Source organism: Dendropsophus ebraccatus, chromosome 15, assembly GCF_027789765.1.
Source record: "Dendropsophus ebraccatus isolate aDenEbr1 chromosome 15, aDenEbr1.pat, whole genome shotgun sequence".
NCBI lineage: Eukaryota > Metazoa > Chordata > Amphibia > Anura > Hylidae > Dendropsophus > Dendropsophus ebraccatus.
The window spans coordinates 68,832,719-68,859,609 of NC_091468.1; the positions used below are offsets into that span (position 1 = coordinate 68,832,719).

Sequence of the window (26,891 nt, forward strand, 5' to 3'; positions counted from 1 at the left end):
AAGAAAAAATGGCCGGAGTGACCCTATAAAGGCTTACCTTTTTTTCTTTTTTGTAGTGTATATAGCATTGTTCACCCTTGAATGTGTTAATAGTGTAGAGGTTTGCCTGGAAGGCGGCCTTGTCGAGAGCTGCGCATACTGACTGCTGATGGTATCTTCTCCTGGATTTGGCTGCAGTAGATCCATTACTTGCAGTCAGATAAAGGTCTATAAAATGTGATCTGGTCATGTCATCTTCTTTCTTCCAGTCTATTCTTCTAGTTACTCCCAGATTTAGCAGTTTACTTTGATCTGCAGCCACAAGAGAGACTTAACACTGATCTATTTCTGCATTGCTTGTTCTACTGATAATAAACAAGAGGGACATGAAACAGATGTTATTTTACATCTCCTCCATATGTCGGCAGAACAGATGTACAGGAAAAACTAATCATAAACCTTATGGAGACCTGTGTAATGTCAAGACGGACAGAATGGGAAAGTCTAACAACCCGGGAGCCCTGATAATTGTGAATGAGCTATTCTGTGTATCAGGTGAAAGGGTTTTATTTAGAGATGAGCAAATATCGATGGTGCTTGGGTTCGGATGAGATTAAGGGTGCGGCGTGTGATTACTAGAGATGATCGAACATCGGGAAATCTTGGGTTCGATCGAACTCGAACCTTTGTCATTGGATTCACGATGCCTTCCTGTTCCGTGGGGCAAGCCCAAGTACCACCTAGAAAACAGGGATACAGGTAATAGGGCTGTATCCTTGTTTTCCAAGCGGTACTCATGCTTACTCCACCTTCCCCACTGAATGGGAAGGCATCAGGAATCAAATGACGAAGGTTTGAAATCGATCGAACCTAAGATTTCCCGATGTTCGATCATCTCTAGTGATTACTGTTGGATGCAGCTCTAAGGCTGCCTCAAAAACATGGATCCAACCATAGGCCAAAGTCTGTATCCATGTTTTTAGGGCTCCTTAGGGCGGCATCCAACTTCTTCAGCCACTGGTAATTAAATGCTGCATGCTTATGGTCATCCGAACCCAAGAGTGCTCAACGTTTTCTCAGTTCTAGTATTATGTAACACTTAGGGTTCTATTACATGGGCCGACTACGACCCAATCATTTTAGTAAGTGAGCGCCTATCTGCTAGATTGGCAATCGTTTACTGGACCTATTAGACCGTCTGATAATCGGGCAGTAAGGGCTGCATGGACATAGTTAGCGATGTTCATGCAGCCCTTGCCCAAACACCTGATACCTTACCTCTCCCGGTCTTCTCTCCTGTGCCCTGCATCTCCCCGCTCCCAGCGGCTGCAGCGTCTGAACGTCCTGTCAGCTGACAAGGCCGCTCAGCCAATCACCGGACCGGACCACCAAAGCTGTGGAGCACAGGAAAGAAGACTGCGCATCAATATTGAGCCCCCTGATGATGAAGTAGGACGGCCGGTCACTTGCTAGGTGGAAGTGTGACGCCACTACTGTGGTGGAGATACAGCCGGACCTTAGGGTTATGTCACGTGACTCCAGTGCCTTGTGGGCTCGCCTTCTTTTAGAGAGCAAGGCCGGTTGTACCCTTCTCCCCTGTGGTCGGTGTCCTGTCGGGTTGCTGCAGGGTGCCTTGGGATTATGTCACAGGTGTTATGGATGGCCAGAGCGGTGTAGTAACCCTCCCAAATAGTGGTAGGACCCGCCACCCACAGAAAGGGTAAATGTCCCAAGGTTACTGTGTAGGTGGTAGTGAATAATCACAGACTCGGGTGATAACGTTGTCTTGGTTTACTACTTGTAAAGGTGCAGCAGGTAATACAACGAATCTTGAATACACTTGATACAGTTCTAGTACATACACGAACATAAAACCACCAGATCTGTGAGATAAGTGCTGAGTAGGATGTAGTAGAGTTGATAAGGTTGTACTGAGGTAGTAGTAGAGAGGAGAGTGCTGTGAGTGCTCAACCCAAGTAATAATATGCTCTGCCGGGATGTTGGAGCGTATGGAAGAATACTAAGAAGAAGAAGAAGAAACAACAACCTGTGCCTGTGTATTGACCTTTTCTATAGTTTTCACACCACCTGATGCCCATTAGCGTTGGCGGAACCATACCAATGGGTGACACCGGCCCCAGACCCTGTTACCTGGTATGAGCAGAATGGTTAGGGTTCCCCAAGTACACCGGCGCTGCGTGATGGAGTTAATAGACTTTACGAAACTTTGCTTCACCCGGATCAGTTCCTAGCTCTTTTGCTGATACTGTCCTGCACTGTAGTTACTCCTTGTCCTTGGCGTGGGTTGAGGTTATCTGTTGGCTCGTCCTCTCTTGAGGGGCTTAACAGTGCATCACACAGTGTTTGTGGTGCTTTAAAGAGGATGTACCACCAGGTACATCCCCTTTAAATCTGAACCCAAGAATCGAACGGCGCCGTCATGGGGAAGCCGGTGCCATGGTCCGTTTTTCGGACCGCAGCCCGGTTCCGGTGCACGGCACTGTTCTATGCCCGGAACCGGATGGTGCTCAAGCACTAGAGGTAGGCCGGCCCGCCCCCAGTTGGAGGGAATTCTCTCCCCTGTATGACGCGGCTCCATTCATTCTAAGGGAGCCGCGTCATACAGGGGAGGGAATTCCCTCCCACTGGGGGTGGGCCGGCCTACCTGCAGTGCTTGAGCATCGGCCGGTTCCGGTGCATAGAACAGCACCTTCCGAAAGAAGGACCGGCTTCCCTGTGCTGGCGCCGTTCGATTCTTGGGTTCAGATTAAAGAGGATGTACCTGGTGGTACATCCTCTTTAAGGAAAGAGTTTGTAAGAGCTGACTGTTCTGCGTCCTACCCAACGATCAGCTAATGATTGTTTCATCGGCTGATCGTTGTTTCTATTACAAAATGTGATGATCGGACGGATTCACCCAATTATTGCTCTGTAATAGGGCCCTTAGCCTTCACATGTAAGTCTTTACAACCCCTGTTTAGTTTAATTAAGGTAAGGCAGGGCACACACTGCTTTTAGCTAGTCCATCAGTGGTACACATTGTCATCCGGTGGGCTTTTGAAGACCGGAAGTCAGGATCTTCAGTGCATCTCTATGGGTGCCCTCTATGAGACTTCCAGCCTCTATAGATGAGAAAGAGAAGAAGTCACATAGGAGCCAGTGGGATTCGGATGCCATGGAAGTTGCAGTAAAACGTTCATTGGCAGGTGAGTATACATGCCGGTCTGCAGTAGGGGGGCGGTAATCAAATGCGGCACGCTCAGGTTTGCTCATCTCTAATAGGAAATAAACAGTCGGTTTTGGTACAGGTCTTCTCAACACTTCACGGTTTTGCTGTAAAAGGGTAATTTATTAGAACATTGTCATATTCCCTGGACGTGTGAGCGAGGTGAAGGTCAGGGGATCGGACAGATTATTTAATACAATGGATTCCACTGAGACTTGTAATTATTTGTGTTCTCAGATTTGTTGCCTCAACTTGCTACATGAAAACCTTTCCTACAATATCTGCACATTGTGAGATTTTTTTTTTCCTCTCTGCTTCCTTACCAACAGATTATGTATTTTATGAAATCATTTGCACTTCTTACATTGTTCTACAATTAGTTTTCTTTACATTTTGGTTTTTAAATTCTACCTTTTTGTGAGATTCGAGTATACTCCACAGTTATGTCCCTGATCTGTAAAGATAATATTTATCTGAAATTGGTTCCCATTGCTTTGACACCACCAGCTGGCATAGAGGACCTTAATAATTAGCGATTAAACGATCGCAAATGACATTGTACAATTACACTTAGTGAATGAATGTGGAATTACAGCGAAGGATTAACAATGATTTTAGGGTCGGCTATAGATCAACGACACATGAACGATTTTTCAATCATTACCTGCAATTACAAAAGACGATAATCGTCCTGTGTAGAAGGGCCCTTAAGGTCTGCCAAAGGTTTGAAAACAAAGCCAGAAACAGACAGCCCTGGACAGCCAAAGCCTTGACTTGGAATTCTAGTTTTACAACCGTTGGAGGTCTGCAAGTTTAAAAAAAAAGAAAAAAAAAAATTTGGTAGTCACATCCATGAAAACCCTTGTGTGCATGAGGCCTTTGTATGGACCCTCAGCAGGGACGACAACCCCATGGCGTCTCAGAGTGGCCAAATAGAAATAGAAAACGATACATGAAATAAATTGCATATTTTTGTCCACGCCATGGATGAATCCCGGAATTCCAGGCGGTATTTGGGCTGTCTCCTCCTTCCCTACGGACCGGGAAGGCATCAGGAATCAAATGCTGCATATTCAAGTTCGATCAAACCTGCAAAGTCCCGATGTTCGATGGTCCCTAATCTTTACAAGATGACAGTAACCTTAAAATACAGCTGTTTCGGGGTGTTGCCCCTCATCAGTGCAGAGCAGGATTCTTCCTTGGCTGGTCTCCCGGAGATTAGTCATCTCAGAGCGTTGACCTTTGGAACACCACTAGTGTACCTGAGGTTCGCTCATTCTTAATAGCAAACCAATGTATTATTGTGTGTGTCAGAATATGCCAAGACAGGAAGGTGGCATCAATGATCCGAGAATACCTGCAGGTAAATAAATAACCAATAATACAGGACAGGAAGGGAACATGAACTTTCTATAAATGATGCAGCAGAGGTTCCATCACTGACCAAGACACACAAGCCCCGACTGGTAAGGTAGGATGTCTCTCCCCATACAATCTTTATATCATTTTATTTTCTTGCTTTAGCAGTTGGATAAGATGCCTCATGTACATTGACCAGTCACAGATTTCCTAGTTATAAACCAAGGTAAAAAGGTAACTCCCTATCCTTAAACAGTGTGTAAACTTTATATATCTATCTAATAACCTTAAAGGGAATTCCAGGATTAGGAAAACATAGCTGCTTTCTTCCAGATACAGCACCACCTCTGTCCTCAGGTTGTGTGTGGTATTACACCTGGGCACATTCACTTCAATGGAATTGAGCTGCAATACCAGATTTTCCTTCCTAATAATTGAGAAACCATTTCCTTGGTAAGCTCAGCTCTATGAAGAGATTACATTTTAATTTGTCCTTTGGTTTCTACCCTAATATGCATTATAAATGGTCTCATATGGAGCATTAACATGGACAACTTCAGCTTAGATGGCACCCTGTGCAGGACGTGGTTTTTTAGACCCCCACAAACACACACCACCACCACAGGGTTTTATAGGGGTTATCCCAAGACTAATCCCTATCTATCAATGGGTTTCAACCAGTGGGAAGCCCACACATCGAGAAAACAGGGATCCATTGTTCTTCCAAGTGAATGGTGTCATCTGTGCTGAGAAATACATACAGATACTTACCCATCGTGAAATGCCATTAGGCAAACATCTGACCTGATCATTAAAGGGAATGTGCAGGGGGCACTTCTTGGGGCCTTTTTAAAACTCTGTAGTGGCATCATCCATCTTCTTCAGAGTGGCCTTCTGGGGGAGCAGCATATCAACCAGGGATAGGAACAGACTTGACAAGCTTTTTAGAAGGCCGCTCTGATACTGTAGTGACCTCCATGCTGGAGAATGATTCTCATTCGTACGAGGTTGTGATAGCACTGGGCAATACTGTCAGTGACCGACTGCTTCACTAGAAGTGTGAGAAGAAGCTATCGGAAGTCTTTCCTCCCCACTGCGGTTAGGCTGTAGAACCAACACCGAGCTAAACGGAGATCATTCCATACAGAGAACTGAAAGGGTTAAGCTTGTGATACCCCTTTTATATTATTATTCTTTTTTTTACCTGTACCTACTGTCACTGTAAAGCCTGTACCTACTGTCACTGTAAAGCCTGTACCTTTGAGTTTTTTGTATTTGTATTCTCTATGCTGCTGTAACACACTGAATTTCCCCATGGTTGTACTATTAAAGGAAGTTGTGATGACGTCCTGTGCGCCCTGTGTGCAATAGGAAGGTATCAGCAGGTTAGATTTATCTAACCTGTGTATAGTTCCCCTTTAACCCCTCAACGACAGATGACGTATATTTACTTCATTGCATCACTAGGAGAGTTCAGAGGGTGGCCGCTCCACGACTGCTATCTGCAGCCCAGGACAGCTGCATTTAAAAGTCCTCTATAGGCCTTTCCCTGGGGTCTAGTGCCTGGATCCCTTTCCCACAATGCGATCACGGAGGGGCGATCCCTTTGTCTTACCAGCCCGGGACTCAGCGTCGGAATGACGCTGATCCCGACTCGGTATTCTATTGATCTGGTCTGCAGCAGACCAGACCAAAAGAGCACCCAGGGGGACTTCTAATTAATAGTTAAAAAAAAAATCACCTCCCCTAATAAAAGTTTGAATCACAACCTTTTTCCCATTTTATAAATAAACATGTTTGGTATCGCCACATGCGTAATCACCTGAACTATTAAATTATCACATTCCTGATCTCGAACAGTAAACGGTGTAAGCACCAAAAAAATTCCAGAGTGCAAAATTGTGCATATTTGGTCGCATCAATTCCAGAAAAATAGTAATAAGTTATCAAAAAGTCGTATATACGCAAACAAGGTACCAAAAGAAAGGACAGGTCATGGCATTAAAAAAATAACACCTCATACAGCCTCATAGACCAAAGGATAAAAGTGTCATAAGCATGAGAATAGAGCAATTTTAAGGAACATTTATCTTTTTTAAAGATTATAATTTTTTAAGAGCCGTCAAATAAAATAAAAGTTATGCAAGTTACATATCGTCATAATCGTACTGACTTGAGAAACATATAGGGGATCCATCCTGTGTGAGTCTGCCCTTGAAGTGATATTGTTTCCCCCCCCCCTTCCATATCAGGGGTTCTCTGCACTTTTATCCTGGACATTTCTTATCTTACCATATAAAGGATTTATATTTAATCTGGGTGTAGCAGACTTCCAAGGTTATCTGGCTGTCCTGCACTGCGCAGTGGGATACGTAGACCTATTCTTGTAGCTTTGTCCTATTGGGGTCCATTCCTCTTGTTCCAGGACTGGCCTTGCACTTTTTAGACACGTTCCTGGCAGGGCCGATTCTGGCTTCCCCGCCGCCTGAGGCAAACCTCAGGTGGCCGCCCCCTCACTGGCAACCCCCCCCCCCCCCCCCCCCCCGCGCACGCCCGTTACAACCCGAATATCGCCGCCAACACCGCCATCCCCCCCCTGCTGACAACACTCACCCCCCGCCGTCCCAATCGCCGCCCCGAACGCCTGAACGCGACCTCTGCCGACCCCTGGCACTCAACACAGCCTGGAGGAAGATGAGAGCTGCTGGGTGACGTCACTGGAGCCCGGCGGGACATGGGGGACATCCGTGAGTGTGGGCGGCTGGACGGCTGCTGCGGGACATGTGAGCGGCTGCGGGGCTGCTGTCATTTTAGTTAACTGAAACTTAACTAAAATGACAGCAGGGGGAACACTTTGCCGCCCCCAGCAGGACCGCAGAATCTGCCGCCTGAGGCGGAATGCTCATTCCGCCTCATGGCAGAAGCGAGCCTGGTTCCTGGTATGGGTTAGGGTGATCCTAGGTGGCTTCTCTCCCCTACGTGGAGTTTAGCAATGCATAACTGTAGTGGTTACTTGTATAGAGAAAGTCTCTCTGGGAGCTAGCTTCTGTCTCATCTGTTCACACTAGAAGACTAGAGTGAACTGCCTCACTTCTTCCACCATGTTAATTCCTCCTACAGGGGTATATCTAAACCCTCCTGTGAGTGGTGGGGCTGAGAGTGGGTGAGAGAAAAGAAGAAGAGGATAGGATAGAAAGAAAGAGCACCTGTAATTGGTCAGCAGAGAAACACATAACATAAGACAGTTAACCCATTACTCTTCAGCTGTGTATAGGAGATATAAAAACAAAAGTGACACCTAGTGGGAAAAACAAGGTACTTTATCTCCCACTGGTTTAACCTGAGTGAATGACTTACTGGGATGCATACACAACACCCGTTGTGGGACACCACAGCAGGGCTTAGGCACCAATGACATATAAGCCCCACCCATACGCCACTGTCCACCAACAATAACATGCATTTTTGAGGGAAGAGACCACTAAGAAATCTTTTGTACGGTAAGAAATGAAATGTTTAGAATATAAGCTGAGAACTCCTTTATACAGAAAGGGGGGGGGGCAATATCAATTTTAACAACATCTCTAATAAAGTTCATGTGCCCAGTTTTTTTATGGTTTAACTCCAAATTGTTTGAGTTGCCTTTCTTGTTGGTTTAGGCCAAAAACACTACAAATATTTTCCCTTTACCCTCCACTTGTGTACAGTAGTGTCATCTTTCCACACATTTTATTATTGTACACAGCTCTTCTTCATGGACAGTCAATGCCTTGTATCTTCCTGAATGAAAAACGTTCTGTAAAGTTAAACTGTTTAAATTTCCACTGAAGAGACGGGAAGTGAGAGCAAAAAATCTCCCAAATATTTGTGTTTTCTCTGAATGACTATTTGTTAAGGAAATGAAAGAAAAATATGAATCAGATGAATATTTTGTCAGAGTTTTCTGCTAGAACTAATGAAAGAGACCATAAAAGTAAAACTATAGCAACCCACAATATATTCTCTATGAATATAGTTAGGCTGGGTTCACACTGCATTTTTTTTTTTTTTGCATTAGATGAAAAAAATGGATTGCAAAAACGCAGTGTGAACCCAGCCTTATCAATGTATTGAGAATTGTATTGTTATTTTTAAAGCAAATGTACCATCAGGTACATTCCCTTTAGTTTTGCACCCAAATAGAACAGTGCCAGTGCAGGGAAGCCTGTGCTGCGGTCCTTTTTATGAACGATGGGAGGAAACCCCCGGCCCTCTATGACGCAGCTTCATTGATTCTAATGGAGCTACGTCATGGGGGGGGGGGGGGCAGACGGCGGGGTGTTCCTCCCTCCCGGGCTATACCCTTTCCCCTGTGGTCGGTGACCTGCCGGGCTGTGAGGGGGTCCCTTGGGTGCTTATCACGGTGGTCCGGAGTGGAGTTGTGACCCACCCGAACTATCAGTACCGCCACCAACAGAGATGACCCGAGGATGAGGTATCTACTGTGTAGGTGCCGAAACAATAATCACTGAGTCCCGTTATCATAAAATAAATCTTCTTTACTTGTAAGAATACTTTGTACAGTAGTTGATTATAAACTTCTGGTTTAACTGGATACAATCTGCGTTAAGAGCTTGAGGAGCAGAAGAGCTGTGCTGACTTGGTTGTGTGCTGAGAAGCAGTGTAAGCTTAGAGTAGTGGAGAGGAGCTTGTGCTGAGAGTCCCAAGTAGTGGGGAGGAGTTTGTCCTGAGAGTCTCAACGCAGGATAGAAGTGTGCTCTGACGGAACTTTTAGAAGAAGAAGAAGTAGAATACTGAAGACTTGAAAATAGAACACTACTTTTGCTCGTGTTTTGACCTTTGTTGTTGTTGCACTACAGTGTCGGGTAACCCGTCCTATTAGAGTGACACAAGCCCCAGACCTTGTTACCTAAGTTGAGCAGAGTGGCCAAGTTTACCTAGTTACACCCGCGCTGCGAGATAGAGTACGTAGGCTTGTAGCAACTTTGCTCTATCCAGATTAGTTCCTCTGCTATAGGATACTGTCCTTCTCTTTTAGAAATGTTCACAGCGTGAGTTGGGGTGATCTCTGATTTGTCCTCCCCTAAATAGCTTAACACTACATAGTGAGTATAAGTGCTGCTTTCAAGAAACTGGTGTCTGCGTCTCCCATGTGCCATTATTCTGTCCACTACCACACTACAGACTAGACTACACTGGATACAGACTAGGTGGGGACCTGGCAAGTCCTCTCTCCACAAAAACTTGGGTAAGACTCACTAAGTGTGGGTGTATACTTCCTCTCCCCATGTGACAACTTCCTACAGTTGGTGCAATGTCCCCCGTAAGTGGTGGAAAGTATAGGAGAAGTAAAGAGATAGAGATAGGTGGAGAAGAGAAAAGAGCTCTTTGTGATGGGCAGATTACAAGTAGTAACCCTTTGTTCACTACAGCTGTGCAATACATAAGTGCACATACAAACAACAGTGACATCTAGTGGTAAAACTTAGGTACTACTTTATTATCCTAAAGGGAATTTCACATGTTTACGGTCTGTGCATGCAACATGTGCTACGTACACGCTGTATATCTACTGCAGTGTGAAGATCTGTTCTATTTCGTAGTTCTCTGCATCATAATAAATCATGACGGCAGCTTTGCTTTCTGGTCCGTAGTACATCGTCCGTGCACAGACCCTAATTACGTGTGTAATGTGTAAATGCTCAATAACTGAGTGCAAATAAGGATTAATGTGAATAAATGTATAGTTATGTATCTGAGTACTAATAATTATATCTTATTTCTTAGAGCAGGGCTATCAAACCCGCGGCCCTCATGGACAACCAAAGCTAAGCTGTCCAGGCATGATGGGAAATGTAGTTTTGCAACATCTAAGGGGGCCACAGGTGTGTCAGGGGAAGAAAACTGGGGGTATGACTATGAAGGATCTGGGTGTACTGTAGCGTGCACTGACTATTAGGCCAGCAGGATAGTGTCAGGTATTAGAGGAGGCAGGAACTCACAAAGCATTGGCGCTGGCTCGTCTGGAATATACAATTCATTTCTGGGCACCGATTCAAAAAGTGGATGAGTTGGAAAAACTACAAAGACGAAAACCTAAAGTGATAAAGTATAAAAGTACCGGGGAAAAGATAAAAATTATTAATTTAGTCTTTTAAAAAAGAAATCTAAGGGGGTGGGGTATTATTGTTTGGTGTAAGGACGTCCATGAACTGTATGAAAACATGGTGGAACTCTAGGTTTGAGCAGGACACACCTGTACGTTTACATCTGTGGTGAGCCCCCAGATGATTTTGTAGCGGTGGGACGGACAGACGGTCACTTGCTAGATGGAAGTGTGACGCCACTACTGTGGTGGATGGCCAAGATACAGCCGGAGTCTAGGGTTTTGTCACGTGACGCCAGTGCCTGTTTTTAAGGTGTAAGGCCAGTTGTACCCTTCTCCCCTGTGGCCGGTGTCCTGTCGGGTTGCTGCAGGTCCCTTGGGATAGTGTAGTCACGGGTGATGTAGTCACAGATGGCCAGAGCGGCGTAGTGACCCTCCCGAATAGTGGTAGGACCCGCCACCCACAGAAAGGGGAAATGTCCCAAGGTTGCGGTGCAACTCCTGTGCAAGTGGTAGCGAATAGAGATAAACGAACCTGGAGCAGCTGGAGTTCATCCGAACCCGATCGTTCGGCATTTGATTAGCGGTGGCTGCTGAAGTTGGATAAAGCCCTAAGGCTATGGGGAAAACATGGATATAGTCATTGGCTGTATCCATGTTTTCCAGACAACCTTAGAGCTTTATCCAACGAATCAAATGCAAAATGATCGAGTTCGGATGGACTCCAGAATGCTCGAGGTTTGCTCATCTCTAGTAGCGAATAATCACAAACTCGGGTGATAACGGTGACTTGGTTACTACTTGTAAAGTGCAGCAGGTAATACAACGGATCTTGAAATGCACTCAATAAAGTTCCAATAAATACACGAAAATAGAATCACAAGGTATGTGGGATAATTGCTGAGTAGAATGTAGCAGAGTTGATAAGGTTGTACTGAGGGAGCGTAGTAAAGAGGAGAGTGCCGTGAGAACCTCAACCCAATTAGTAGTGTGCTCTGCCGGGAGGTTGGAGTGTATAGAATAATACTTGTAGAAGAAGAAGAAGAAGAAACAACCTGTGCCCATGTTTTGACCTTTCCTATAGTCTTCACACCACCTGATGCCCACTAGCGTTGGCGGAACCGTACTGATGGGTGACACAGGCCGGAGACCCTGTTACCTGGGATGAGCAGAATGGTTAGGATTTCCTAAGTACACCCGCGCTGCAAGATGGAGTTCATAGACTTTACGTAACTTTGCTCCACCCGGATCAATTTTTAACTCTTTGGCTCTCTTGTGGATACTGTCCTGCACTGTATTTACTCCTTGTCCTCGTCATGGGTTGAGGTTATCTGTAGGCTAGTCCTCTCTTGAAGGGCTTAGCAGTGCATCATACAGCATGTGTGGTGCTTCAAGAAAAAGGTTTGTCAGAGGGCTCTGTTCTGTGTCCTACACATGCGGGGCACTGACTAAGACTGACTTGTGGAGAGGGGACCTGGCAGAGGTCCAGGGCCCAGGTAGAACCACGGTGGAGAGCTATCTGAGTTGCGTCCTTTCTCCACCAAAGCTCAGCTAAGACTCCTCCTTCACCCAAGGGAAAAACTTCCTAACCAGCGTGTAAGATGCACTGTGTTTGGGTGTAAAGAGTGCAATAGAGACACGGGATAGAAAAGAGTGGATAGGAGAGGAGAAAGGAGAAATCCTACTGGTTAACAGAATCTGGGACGTACACAAACAATAACCTTTTAGGATACTTAGGATACAGCCGTGCAGCTTCTAGACCTTAGTTATACAATACAGCGACATCTAGTGGTCACCTCTTGTAACACTATAGTTGTGACTAGACCACAAACAAGTACAGACTTTTACGAGGGGTGTAAAGAATAGCAACACCCACAGTGGGACACCACACATCATTAGGGGACGTTCACACCACGGAATTAGTGCGGAATTTCAAGCGTCCAATACCTCAGGAGGTGGTCAGAAAACAGGAGAGGGGTTCGAAAAAGGCTTTAACTATTTTTTAGAACAAAATAAAATTGATGTTTTATGATCACTTGAAAAAAACTTAATACAGGTCAAAAATTTTAATCAAGGTCTGAGTGTACAGACCTACAGCGGTGTAACAGACAGTGACTGTGGACCTGCTGTGCTACTCTACCAGTTTGGCTATGGGGCACACCATGGAGCAGAGTCTGCTAGACTACAACAATGCTCAGGCAGCAAAAAAACAAGTGGATCTGCTTTAGAGATGAGCGAACCGGGTTCGGCATTCGATTAGCTGTGGCTGCTGAACTTGGATAAAGCTCTAAGGTTGTCTGGAAAACATGGATACAGCCAATGACTATATCCATGATTTCCACATAGCCTTAGGGCTTTATCCAACTTCAGCAGCCACCGCTAATCACATGCCGAAAGTTCGGGTTCGGATCGACTCCAGCTGCTCCAGGTTCACTCATCTCTAATCTGCTTTAAATAGGTGTAGGTGGCAGCAGCAAGTGGAGAACCAGCTGTCTCTATAAATCCTGAGCAGTTTGCCACCTGCGCAACCTAGTGGCCAGAAGTGTCACTGCAGCAGAAGGAGAAAGAATTCACTGGGAATTCTGGGAAGAAAGAATATGCAAAGTAGCTCTCTCACACCACCTTTGTTTGTTTTGCAAATAGGGTAAAATGAGCCATTGTTATCATTGTGGAATGCCCCTTTAAGGCCCTAACCTGGCTCAGACTTATTGCCATAAACATGACTTGCCTGTGAATTTGCATGACGGTGACCCTGTATGTACGATCCTATACCTATAATAGTAATGTGACCTCAATATTTTTTTCTCTTCAATTAGCTGGTGCCAGAGATTTGTAATTTACTTGTATTAAAAAAAAAATCTTCAGCCTTCCAGTACTTATCAGCTGTTGTATGTCCTGCAGGAAGTGGTGTATTCTCTCCAGTCTGACACAGTGCTCTCTGTTGCCACCTCTGTCCATGTCAGGAACTGTCCAGAGCAGGAGAGGTTTTCTATGAAGATTTGCTGCTGCTCTGGACAGCAGCTGTCAAATACTGGAATACTAAAAGAAATACATTTCAAATCTATATCTTTCCGACACCAGTTAACTTAAATGAAAAAAAAAAAAAAAAAAACAACAACAACACCCCTTTAAAATTAGAAAAGGAACATGGCAATGCACCATGTCTGTTCCTAGAGATGGAATTTGTTGTTACATTAATCTTCTATTGTTCATTGTGAATATAATTTCATTTAACGAAACAAAAAAAAAAAATTCTGATTGTTTCATTCAGTAAAGCTTTTATTTTGCTTCCACTCTGATTGTGCGGTTTCTCTTCCTCCCAGAGGGGATACGATTACATTCCATCCATCATCCGGCAGCACTCGTGGGTTTCGACTCCTGGGATTTCTAGTAAATGAAGAGGTGGCTATGAGGGCGCTGCAGAGCTCCACAGCAGTCCAGCACAGCCTGTAACCCTGCGGATACAATGCACTGCACCCAGGACCTGGACTTTTATATGAGCATATCCCTGGCCATAGTAGGACTATTATTTCTCTTCAGACTAGCGGGCACGCCGGCTCTCTACGGGAAGCACATGCAAAGCAAGTATAAAACCACGGGCATTCTACTTTCTGCAAAGTGTGGCTGGTTCATCCAGGAGCTGCCGTCCTTCCTCATCCCTGTTGGGGCCATCCTGTATAATCAGGCGTGCAGGACGACCGGCTGTACCATGCTCCTCTTCATGTTCTGTGGACACTATTTCCAAAGGTAAGAATTTTTATTTTATTTTTTTTAACATTTTTTAAACATTCCATAGAGAGAGAGAGAAAGCTGCGGCTTCTGGAAGCTTCCTCTGATACCTTTATAATACTCCTTGTTCCATCTAAGCGCTGATGGGGAGAGGTGAGGGGGGCACTATATATGTACGTTATAAGTATATAAATATCTATATACTATATATAGAGTGGTACCTTGGTTTAAGAGTAACTTGGATTAAGAGCGTTTTGGGTTAAGAGCTCACAGTTTTTCAAAACTGTGACTTGGTGTAAGAGCATTGCTTTGGTGTAAGAGCTCCCTGTACTGGGTGGGAGGGGAGTGGGGGAGGGGCATGGTCTGCATAGTGGGGTCTACAGCTCTGTACTCTGACCCAGGAAGTCTCCATCACCTTCCAAATCATAGCAGATCCACTTCAGGCTGGGGCTTACATCAGGGGACAGGACTGTGGAGGTAATCTCTCCATAGCTGTAACCCCTCTCTCCCCGGACAGAGAGTGCTGCATGTATGTGCCCACATCTGCCCTGCTCATTCCTTCCTGCTCCCTGCAGTCTCTCTCCGCCCTTGTGTTTCCCATCCTCTCCATTACTGTACAGTAACTTATAATATCACAGATTCTGCTGTTTCTGAATGTTTCATCTGTTTTACATGTTATTCAGGATAGTAAATCATTATTTAATAAGTCATTTAATATATAGTATAGTATACAGTCACTATAAATATATATATATATATATATATATATATATATATAGTATATATATATAGTCACTGAGAATACCGTCAATGAGCAATAGAGAGCTTTATGTATCCTTTAGGTTGTACTCATTGTAATAACACGTTTGTAAGACAATAAATCATATCACAATAGAGAATGTACATTCTAAGAGACTGATCCCTGGAGCTGACGTACAACATGCGCTCACACATGGCAGATTTGTTGCAAATATCTCATGCAACTTGCAGAAATCCATGACTATGCTGTGGGGAATGTGCACGATACAGATACACACTAAGGTTATGTTCACACACACAGTATTTTTGCTCAGTATTTTACAACCAAAACCAGGAGTGGCTTAAAAAGACAGAACGGCTATGTTCCCACACTGTTGAGATTTATTGGATGGCCTTCATTCATTTTAAAGGGGTTGTTCACCATTTTTTATTTTTATTTTTCAAATCAACTGGTGCCAGCAAGTGTCGAAGATTAGTAATTTACTTCTATTAAAAAGTATTCCAGTACATATCAGCTGCTGTATGTCCTGCAGGAAGTGGTGTATTCTTTCCAGTCTGACACAATGCTCTCTGCTGCCACCTCTGTCCAGAGCAGGAGAGGTTTTCTATGGGGATTTGCTGCTGCTCTGGACAGTTCCTGACATGGACAGAGGTGGCAGCAGAGAGCACTGTGTCAGACTCGAAAGAATACACCACTTCCTGCAGGATATACAGCAGCTGATAAGTATTGGAAGATTTGAGATTTTTTAATTGAAGTAAATTACAAATCTCTGGCACCAGCTGACTTGAAAGAACTTTTTTTGGTGAACTACTGTACCCCTTTAATGACAAATAATGGCCAGTGTTTTTAAATAACACCTGCTATTTGCCATTAAAGGGGTAGTGCGGCGGTAAAGAATTATTGACAGAATAACACACATTACAAAGTTACACAACTTTGTAATGTATGTTATGTCTGTGAACGGCCCCCTTCCCCGTGTCCCACCACCCCCACCCGTGTACCCGGAAGTGTGGTGCGCTATACATACCTGTGACGTGCCGACTCGTCTCCGATCTTCAGTCTGCGATGTCGTCTTCGGACGGCCGGGCCGAATCCCTCCGGGCGTCCTGAGTGCCGGCCGCCCTCTTCAGCGCCATCGGCTGCTCAGCGTCTGTGTTCTCTACCCATTCCTGGTTTTGTATGGAAATACAATGTGTGGACATGGCCTAAATGTAATACATAGATATAGTCATAATTATAAATCCAGACTACTACTTTATACCATACTTCATGATGTTTGTACATTGGGTTTTATGCCAGAAAAAGAAGCAATTGTGGAATCTCAGGAAAGCTTTGGTGTGATAGTGACAATGTGTCAGCGAGTGCACTGTACCCGGTAAGAGCCTTCAAGGCCGGCACATACAGTAGTGAGGTATGTGGAGGAGTGCAAACACTAACACACACAACGACAGTACAAGCTGGTAACAGAGGCAAAGGCAGCATCAATATAAGTGTATGTATTATCTACTTCTACATCCTATAGACTAAGGGTATGTGCACAATACGGAATCGTGGTGGAAAACCCATTGCGGATTCCGCAGTTCACACTCGTTTGCGGCCTGTGGCATCTCCGCCCATGTCATAGACTCCATTCTATGCGCAGGCAGATTCTGCCGTCCATCTAAAAAATGAACATGCGGAATCTGTCCGTGCATGGGGTGGAGTCTATGACATGGGCGGAGATGTGCGCGGGGTGATATTACATAGCTGTAGTCAGCAAAAGCTGAACTGGCGACATCTCTTACTCACCCCTACATATACCAAGGGCCAGCGAGCTGCATCCCAGCCTGTATTGCCGTCCCCTCTGTGTGCAGATGATTTTTCAGTGCAAAGAGGACGACAATACAGCGTGGGATTCAATAATAATGAAAAACCCTCCTCTGCTGCCGGTAAGTCCTGGCCCGGTCAGTAAGCCCCGCCTGTAAACCACGCCCCCCCCCCCTTCCCGCTGGTAAGGCCTGCCCCTGACCCTAGAAGTCTTTCACACACACCCCCCTCGACCTGTTTCTTCTTGTCTGTGACAGTGCTTCTGCTCCGGCATCAGCGCGGGGATGCTGGTAGACCAATCCTTTTTTTGAACCACTGCCCGATTCTCATGCACGGCGTCAGTCTATTCCCGAGCATCTTCCCAGCATGGGGCACTGTGGGCGGACCCCCAGGCCCCCTGTGTGACCATAACCCCTCTGTGATGCAGCTCTATTAGAATCAATGGACCCGCGTCACACTGTGCTCCTTGTTGGGCCAGGGCTCGGGAATAGACCGGCACTGTGCACGAGAACTGACCACACCATCGGCATCCCTGCGGCTGCCCCGATCCGTTAAAGGGGTAGTGCGGTGTTCTACATTTATTCAGTAAATAACACACATTACAAAGTTATACAACTACGGCATCACACTTCCGGGATGGGGGGGGGGACATGGGAAAGGGGGCCATTTACTTAAATAACACACATTACAAAGTTGTATAACTTTGTGATGTGTGTTATTTAGTGAATAAATGTTGAACACCGCACTACCCCTTTAATGTAAAAACTCCAAAGTGATGTCCCTGATGGTCCATTCGTGTTAAAGTTTATTACAAGATAAGCCCAGGATCTGTTCGTTTAGGCCAGGTCCAATAAGTACATTTATGGTCCCCAGTTGTGGTTTATCCACGTTACCAGGCCGTGTCACTGTACTTGCACTAACTCAACAATGGCATTATTAATGAAGCGCAACTTCAAAAACCTCACTCTGACTATTTGCTTAAGTCTCGCAAGAGTGGTCACCGGTGTTGTGGCGGCACCCCGACAAGCATCATAGAAAAACAACAAAAAGAACACGTGAGTCTAGGGCAATGGTTAGACATGGCAGAGACTGGCAGCTTGGCTCCATTATTGTTATTAAAGGTTACAACCATCAAAGTAGAACAGAAATGACCTTCTCAATAAGGTTCAGCCGACACGCGGCTGCAAACAATCGTACACATCTATATATAACAAAAGCAGAGGGAACGGGAGGGCTTCGGGGGGTGCGGGACAAGAGATTTCTAAGAAAGCAGATCATAAAATCAAGATAAATCAGTGTAGTATTGGCCAAAAGGATTAGAGGACAGGTCATTCCTGCCGCACAATCAGCAGTTTTCTAAACTTGACAACTGTCCTATTTGTGCGTCTGTTCACTTCCATCATTGCCAGCAGCACATGCCCTATGTACATGAGGAGGTGCCGGCTTAAAGGGAATGTGTCATCAGAAAATGACTTATTGTATAAATAATGTTTTTATGTTAAACATAATTTTTAAGTATTTTTGGTGAATTTCTTTGTAATTTTCCATTTTTTTCTCTATATTATAAAATAATCCTGATATCCTGCAGTTTTCATTCTCGCCACTGGGGCTAAAACTAAGCTGAGACTTCCTGTTGTGTCTGTGGTGATAAGAGGAGGCTGCTGTAAAGTGATCTGTACAGCATTGCAGCATCATGTGACACCAGTAGAGGAGACAACAGCAGCTCCCTGTGGAATGACCTCTTCACAGGTCACAGAGCGCGCTCGATGATGTTTCACATTCTTCGCAAGGGGACAGAGTCTTTCTAATTTCGTCTTTGTCCATGAGTCTTGCTGTAAAGCATGTCACTAAATGCTGTTAAGAACAGCTCAGGCAAAATGGACGCCCCCATAACAATATACAAAAAGTGAAGTAAAAACAATTAAAATTGGAAAATAGAATTTAGAATAAAAAGAAAATTAGAAATTAGAATAAAAGAACAAGTTTTAGTATCTGACTCGTCTAATCAGTAAAAGAAACTTTAGGTGACACCTTCCCTTTAACTAGGGGGGTGCGTGAAAAAAATAACATATAGGTTGAGGCTGGTGTCCTTGCTAAACAGTCTGTGCGGTGCTAATATGAGGAAACAGATGTGGCCATGTTACTTGCCCAGCTTCTCTGCAGATTCTGTGGATGACAGGGTTGGTACTCAGGACACTGGTGACCTCGGTGCCTTGGCTACCGTGTGACACCTATATGCCCTGTGTTGGCCTGCTGTGATACTCTCTGGGCCCCTATGACTAATTCTGGACACAAACCAGCGACTCTCCCTTTGGTACTGGTCCTCCTTCCTTACTTATTCTTATTTATCTATATGTACCTGATTTAGCCCTTATTTGGTTTATTCTGTTTCTCATTATTCTGCTACTTGTAAACATCTTTCGCGATATACTGATCCATACACACAATGACAATGGTTGTAAGGGCTATTTTCCCTTAACTAATATGGCGTCATCATATTCTGTGGCTGTTATGGGCATGCCCGCGCCGCTGTCAGCTTGGGGACTGCCCGACGCATGCGCCTGTGATCACACCGATCATGTGATACACTTGGGTCACATGATTTGGAACTAGGTGATCCGGACACCATGCGCTGTGGGTGACGTCATCAGCGGGCGACGCCGGCGCTCCCGGACACGCCACCTCCATGTGGATTCCCTGCTTTGGTGTGATGTATGTATAACTTGTTTTTTGTTTACTATTTGTTGCACAGCTGTGTGTATAACACCTAATCATGTCATTTATTGTGATTTCACATCATTCCTAATATGATCATTGTTATAAATTATCAGATTAGGTCTTCTTTTCACTTTGCCTATTTATCATTTTGATTTTTGAATTTCACATGATACTAGATCACTTTTATTTTACTTTACTTATGTCTCTATGAATTAATTGTTTGATGAACCACAATCATGTACACATGTATATATACTGAGCTCTTGGAGCATTTTGTATCACTGCTTGAGAAAGGCTGCACATTGAGCCGAAACGTTGCATCTGGTGTGAATAAAGTGTGAATTCTTCTTTGGAAGTGCGGTCTCCATCTTCTCTTTGGATATTCTATACGAACCTGGGTCCGGTTTGGTGAGACGTGCACCCGCACATATATGTTTTTCTAGTGCTGCTGAACATTTTTTCAATTTACTGAAAAAAATAACATCCACTTACATTGTACTTGATTGACAGTCTGGGCTGCCGGAAACAATCAATCAATCAATCATAGTTTTTACACTCACCATCCCTCCGGAGTCTCTGTTTAAATTTCCTGCTGTTTGCAGGTCCCTGAAGCTCCAGTTGGTAGCTTCATTTTTTCTTTACTTCCTGGTTTGGGCTTTCCCATGATGCACTTGCTTACAGCTTGTTCAGCCAATCAGAACTGAGCAACCTGAGTCATCTGACAAAGGGAGGCTGGTGTAACAGGGCTTAGACCCGCCTCCCTCTTGATGATGTCATTGTCACAAAATGGCTGCCACAGAAAAGCCTGGGGTCAACAGTCATTAGGTAAGAATGAGGGTTGAGGGGGGAAAAGATAGGAAAGGGGGGCAGATAGGTGATTAAAGCATATTACAGTTATATAACTTTGTAATGTGTTTCAATTACTGGGAAAAAGTTTTTTTTGCTGGAGTACCCCTTTAAGCTCCTAGCGCCCAGGCTGCCAATCAAGCATGAGTAGCTGGGAAGAGGGCGGAGTCAGCGTGACTACATGGCTTTGCGGCTCCGCTCTCAGGCCTCGTTATTAGTCGCCGCGACGGAGGATTAAACATCGATATTTTGAAATTGAGACTGCAGGGCACAGAATGGGAGAGCTCTGCCCAGCAGCTGTAAGGTGCTGGGGCCAAGTCAGACTCCATCAGGAAGGTGATTGGTTTCCTTTAACAACCGACCCATGTTGCCGTTTTTGTCCCACAGCTTCATCAATTAGATCAACCAAAGGATTTCTCAGTTGTGCAGCTGTTCCTCTGTGTAGCTCTTGCAGTTATGTGTTCTGGCGCCCCCTGGTGTCCTTTAGATTTGATGATTCCTGGTCCCAGTAACACCACCAGCATATAGAATATAGTCATATAACACTCAGTACTGCAACTCAAACAGATATTTCTATCTTTTTCGATGCTTTATTATATTTTCATACTTGGTTTGAGAGGATTGTTAGATGTCATTTTGCTTCTCCAGTCGGTTTCTTTACTTTTGTACCTTTTTTTTCCCCAGGACATTTATCTATTCTACTTTCACCAGAGGAAGCCCCATCCCGTTATATATTGTGGCTTCGGCTGTGCTCTTTTGTTCCTACAATGGTTTCTTACAAGCTCACTGCATGGTGTTTGTTGCTGCGTACCCCAAAGACTGGTACATGGACATTCGGTTTCAATTAGGTAACAGTATGGAGTCTGGGTTTTCTAGTAGTTTTGCATCTCTCTCGCTTTCTCTCCCTCAGCAGGTACACACAGGGGGACATTTATCAAACATGGTGTAAAGTTAAACAGGCCCAGTTGCCCCTAGTAACCAATCAGATTCCACCTTTCATTTTCCAAAGAGTCTGTGAGGAATGAGAGGTGGAATCTGATTGGTTGCTAGGGGCGACTGAGCCAGTGTCACTTTACACCATGTTTGATTTATCTCCCCCTGTACAGAGTATACCGCTCCACTTTTAAAGTCGCACCAAATAAAAAAAGGTCAGGAATCCAGGTGGGTGAAGGAAAAACAAACAAACAACCTACACTTACCTATCCTCGTGCCCCGTAGTGCCGCTCCCACGTCCTATTGACAGCCACCAGTGTCCTGCAGCTCTTCCAGCTGCAACGTCACAGCCCAGGTGATTGATTTCCTGCTCAGCCAATCAGTGACTGGGGCGGGACACCACCCAAGTCACTGACTTGCCGAGCAGGCAATCACAGCTAAGCTGTAAAAGCCAGGTACATGACATACCCAGATTCCAGCTGAAAATGACATCCGGCCTCTGTCAGCAGGACCCAGTAGCGGCACAATGGAGAGACAGATGAGTTTTGCTTATTATTTTCTTTTACTCCCCTTTCCGTTCCCCCTTTCCCCATTCCTTCCTTCCTTTGTTTAAAAGGGGTTATCCAGTGCTACAAAAACATGGCCACTCCCCCCCCCCTCTCTTGTCTCCAGGTCAGGTGTGGTTTGCAATTAAGCTTTATTTACTTCAATGCAACTGAGTTTGAAACCCAACCCAAACTGGAGACAAGAGAGGGGGAAAAGTGGCCATGTTTTTGTAGGGCTGGATAACCCCTTTAAATTTGGTGGGACTTCACCACTCTTGTCTCCAGGTCAGGTGCGGTTTGTTATTAAGCTCTATTTACTTCAATGGAACTGAATTGCAAAGCCTGCACCCAAACTGGAGACAAGAGTGGTGCTGTCTATGGAAGAAAGTGGCCATGTTTTTCTAATACTGGATAATCCCTTTAAGCAACTGGCAATAATGTGTTAGCATATTGTATAGCACAGCACAGCTTACATTGACTGTCTTCTCATTTCAGGGGTTGTCATGTTCTTCCTTGGAATGGGGATTAATATACATAGTGACCAAATTCTCCGCAAATTAAGAAAACCAACTGAAGTCTCTTACAAGATTCCACAAGGTAAAATATCAGATTATGTCCGTCCGATATACATGGAAAATGCTACTGAGTTATAAATAGGTAAAAGAGCTGAGCTGCAGTGACAGGTGGCCGTCGCTACACCGTGAGAGAAACTCTGCTCCGTGTGTAGTGCAGGATCCATCAGACATAAACTCTGCTCCGTGTAGTGCAGGATCCATCAGACAAACTCTGCTCCGTGTGTAGTGCAGGATCCATCAGAGACAAACTCTGCTCCGTGTGTAGTGCAGGATCCATCAGAGACAAACTCTGCTCCGTGTGTAGTGCAGAGACTGATGAGAGAAACTCTGCTCCGTGTGTAGTGCAGGATCCATCAGAGACAAACTCTGCTCCGTGTGTAGTGCAGGATCCATCAGAGACAGACTCTGCTCCGTGTGTAGTGCAGGATCCATCAGACATAAACTCTGCTCCGTGTGTAGTGCAGAGACTGATGAGATATCCTGTGGAGATGAGCACAGAGATTTAAAATTGACATCTATTATAAAATCTCCAGTCTTCTAGTACTTATGAACTGCTGTATGTCCTGCAGGAAGTGGTGTATTCATTCAAGTCTGGAGAGCAGGAGAGGTTTTCTATGGGGATTTGCTGCTGCTTTGGACAATTCCTGACATGGACAGAGGTGGCAGCAGAGAGCAGTGTCTCAGACTGGAGAGAATACACCACTTCCTGCAGGACATACAGCAGTTGATAAGTACTGGAAGACTGGAGTTTTTTTTAATAGAAGTAAATTACAAATTGTTTTGTGGACTGCCCCTTTAAGACCCTACAGACACAATAGGCATCTGGTTGGATATGCTTTAATATGATTAATATTCTTTATAGGAGGAATGTTTAATTTTGTATCCGGGGCCAATTACCTGGGTGAAATTCTGGAATGGTATGGTTATGCTATAGCAACGTGGTCTCTGCCAGCATTTGCCTTTGCATTGTTTACCATGGGCTGCATTGGGCCCCGGGCGTATCACCATCACAGGTAAGGCACACCTGTTCAGTTTATATGGCAGTAATCAGAACAATACACAAAACCTACAGCAAAAACAAATATCACAAAGACAGCTGTCAGTCAGGTGAATGTTGCTGGCCTGGCAGCTGACAGCACCACAGCCACCAGCGAGACTATGCATAGCACATCTGTCCTGCAGTGACCGCAGGTTGTAGTTGTGCACTGCACCATTCACATGTCTAATACACTGGTGGCTCTTAAAGGGATATAGACGGGGAGAGGGGTTGTCCTGACTGTATTAACAATAAAGTCATAGGGCATAGGAAAACTCCATGATTTTTTTCCCCTTGAAATCAACTGGGATCAGAAAGTTATGTAGATTTGTAATTTAAAATTAAAAAATCTCCAGCCTTCCAGTACTTATCAGCTGCTGTATGTCCTGCAGGAAGTGGTGTATTCTCTCCAGTCTGACACAGTGCTCTCTGCTGCCACCTCTGTCCATGTCAGGAACTGTCCAGAGCAGCAGAGGTTTTCTATGGGGATTTGCTGCTGCTCTGGACAGAGGGGGCAGCAGAGAGCACTGTGTCACCCTGGAAATAATACACCACTTCCTGCAGGACATACAGCAGCTGATAAGTACTGGGAGATTTGAGAATTTTAAATAGAAGTAAATTACAAATCTGTATAACTTTCTGACACCAGCTGAGTTCTTAATAGCATTTAGTGACATGCTTTACAGCAAACCTCATGGACATAGACGACAATAGACAGACTCCGTCCCCTTGAGATGAATGTGAAACATTACTGAGCGTGCTCTGTGAAGAGGTCATTCTACAGGAAGCTGCTATTGTCACCTACCGGTGTCACATGACGCTGCAACGCTGTACAGATCACTTTACAGCAGCCTTCTCTTATCACCACAGACACAACAGGAAGTCTCAGCTTAGTTTTAGCCCCAGTGGTGAGAATGAGAACTGCAAGATATCAGGATTATATTATAATATAAAGAAAAATGGAAAATTAGGAAAAATGTCTTAAAAAATATATTTACCACAAAACCATTATTTACACAATAAGTCATTTTCCCTTTCAGGGCGGGTTCAGACTACGGAATTCTCGCGGATAAATTTAGCGGAATTCCGTCACCTGTACACGCTCATGGCCGCACGCTTTTTCCGCCGGCTCCATAGACACCATTCTATGGGCCGGTTGATTCCGCATTCCGCCGAATTGACATGACCGTGAGCTCGTACAGGCGACGGAATTCTGCGGAATTTATCCATGAGAATTCCGTAGTCTGAACCCGCCCTAAAAGTTCCTTCAAATGTATTATATGTATAGGAATAATGATATATTATTAAATTATTTTGTTTGTTTTAAATTTAATCATGAAATAATTTTGTTTTTCAGGTTTTACCTTCAAACCTTCAAAGATTATCCCAAAAATCGGAGAGCCCTGATTCCTTTTATTTTTTAACTTTTGTAACCTCTATATACGCAGCAGCTTGGACGTTTACACTCACACCGTATCTGAAGGATGAATGTGGCTCCTTTACACCTCCACTTATATTATTGATTTATCACATTTAGTCGAGTTGTATTTAATTTACTTATTATCCTATAATGTTTCCTTTCACACTGTAAGAAGAACAACATGAAACCTGAACAAAGAGAAGAAGCGCCGGTAACTTTCTATACTCACAGCTCTGGAAGTAAAGATGAGGGCAGAGAATTGCAAACTATTTGTTTTTTCTTTTTTTACTCTCCATTGTGTCGCGCTGGTAACATTTTACAAACACACAATAGTAATGAAGAACAATACAATATCACATGACGTACTGGCAAATCCTAGTGTGATCTATACTGATAGACTGTACTAGAAAATAACTTGTATTCCTCCAGCAAAGGATATCTGAGGTCTTCATGCACATTATGTATTCGAGGCTACCGACACCTGTAAAAGGACCCATAGTCTTAGGGTCCTATTTCAGGGGCCAATGGGGGCCCGACCATCTGCTAGATTGGTGCTCGTTTACTGGGCCTATTACACGGCCCGATAATCAGTTAGCGAGGGCTGCAGGGACATCGTTACCGATGTCCTTGCAGCCCTTGCTTAAGCATAATACTTTACCTAAACATGTTGCAGGTCTTTTCCTGCGCTCCTTCTTCCTCCCGGTCCCGTGCACAGCAGCAGCTTCGGTGCGGCCTGTCTGAGCTGACAAGACCACTCAGCCAATCACTGGCCGTGACAGTCCTGCCCAGTTATTGGCTGAGCGGCCTGTCAGCTAAAACAGGCCGCACCGAAGCTGCTGCTGTGCGCAGGGCCGAAAGGCAAAGGAGCGCAGGAAAAGACCTGCAACATGCTTAGGAAAAGTATGGTGCTTGCGAAATCGTCAGTCGCCTGCCGCGCATCGCTATTCCACGCAGCTATGCGCGGTCTGTGCCTGATGTTTTTAGGTTGGAACCTAAATAAACGATCATGTCATCAGCTGATCATTGTCTCTATTCCACCGAGCGATAATCGGCCAAATCGGGCCGATTCGGCCGATTATCGCTCCATGGAGTAGGACCCTTAGGACATGACCTATTTTAACCTTTTAGAAGCAAGAATTTCTTGATTGAAGATTGGAAACTATTAGCAGGTTACACAAATCTAACCTGCTGCTATGTCCCTTTAGCACAGGAGACGCGGAGGAGGAAGCTAGGTCTCTTATAGTATGTCTCTTACCTTCATCCTCAGCGCCATTCCTGTGCAGTTAGTCATTTGCTCCCTGGTTCGGTGAGACCACTAGGGGCTCTGCCCGTACCCATAGCGCTGATCCATCCCTACCCTTTTTAACAATAATAAATGGAGTGGGCCAGCCAGGGGTGGGCTGGATGGGCGCTATGGGGGCGGGCAGTGCTCCTTACTGTCTCACTAGACCAAGGAGCAAACTACTGACTGCACTGGCGCTGAGGAGGAAGGTAAGAGACATACTATAAGACACATACCCTCGTCCTCGGCGTCTCCTGTGCAATAGGTCAGGTCAGGTTTGTGTAACCTGCCGATAGTTCCCCTTTAATGTTCTGTTGCAAGTGTCAAAGAGGCGTTCACAAGCTCCAACAGTGTGAAACCGGAATTGCAGCTGAGTCACTTTAAAGAAGCCTCAGGGCACTGAGGATAAAGGTAGATTTGGATTGGTGAACTGAGGATGGTAGCCCCGCCCAGTGCACCAAAACATTTTAATTAGCATATTATTTAAACTGCTAAAATTATGAAAAAAAGTGCCGAGGATGATGGTAAGAAACTTGCCTTCATCCTCAGTGTCCTGGATATATCAGCAGGT

General features: G+C 44.8%; 1 protein-coding gene across 5 annotated transcripts; it reads left to right on the plus strand.

Moving 5' to 3' along the window:
* The first annotated feature begins 4,509 nt into the window (after positions 1 to 4,509).
* SRD5A2 (steroid 5 alpha-reductase 2) lies at positions 4,510 to 25,411 on the plus strand. 5 transcript variants are annotated; one of them, XM_069955249.1, is made up of 6 exons: positions 4,510 to 4,568; positions 13,994 to 14,417; positions 21,214 to 21,377; positions 22,503 to 22,604; positions 23,445 to 23,595; positions 24,976 to 25,411. In XM_069955249.1, the coding sequence occupies exons 2-6, from the start codon at positions 14,137 to 14,139 to the stop codon at positions 25,040 to 25,042; spliced, it is 765 nt and encodes a 254-aa protein (XP_069811350.1). In that variant the 5' UTR covers positions 4,510 to 4,568; positions 13,994 to 14,136; the 3' UTR covers positions 25,043 to 25,411. The 5 variants fall into 5 exon arrangements, with proteins under 5 accessions (XP_069811350.1, XP_069811348.1, XP_069811349.1 ...); XM_069955247.1 differs by lacking the exon at positions 4,510 to 4,568 and adding an exon at positions 4,576 to 4,676; XM_069955248.1 differs by lacking the exon at positions 4,510 to 4,568 and adding an exon at positions 4,579 to 4,671.
* Positions 25,412 to 26,891: the final 1,480 nt, after the last annotated feature.

Bases quoted from the DNA above. Each gene is read 5' to 3' on its own strand.
- SRD5A2 (XM_069955249.1), top strand. From the start codon at position 14,137: ATGCACTGCACCCAGGACCTGGACTTTTATATGAGCATATCCCTGGCC. The intron at 14,418-21,213 runs GTAAGAATTTTT...TTTTTTCCCCAG, and splicing joins TGTGGACACTATTTCCAAAG to GACATTTATCTATTCTACTT. The intron at 22,605-23,444 runs GTAAAATATCAG...TATTCTTTATAG, and splicing joins CTCTTACAAGATTCCACAAG to GAGGAATGTTTAATTTTGTA.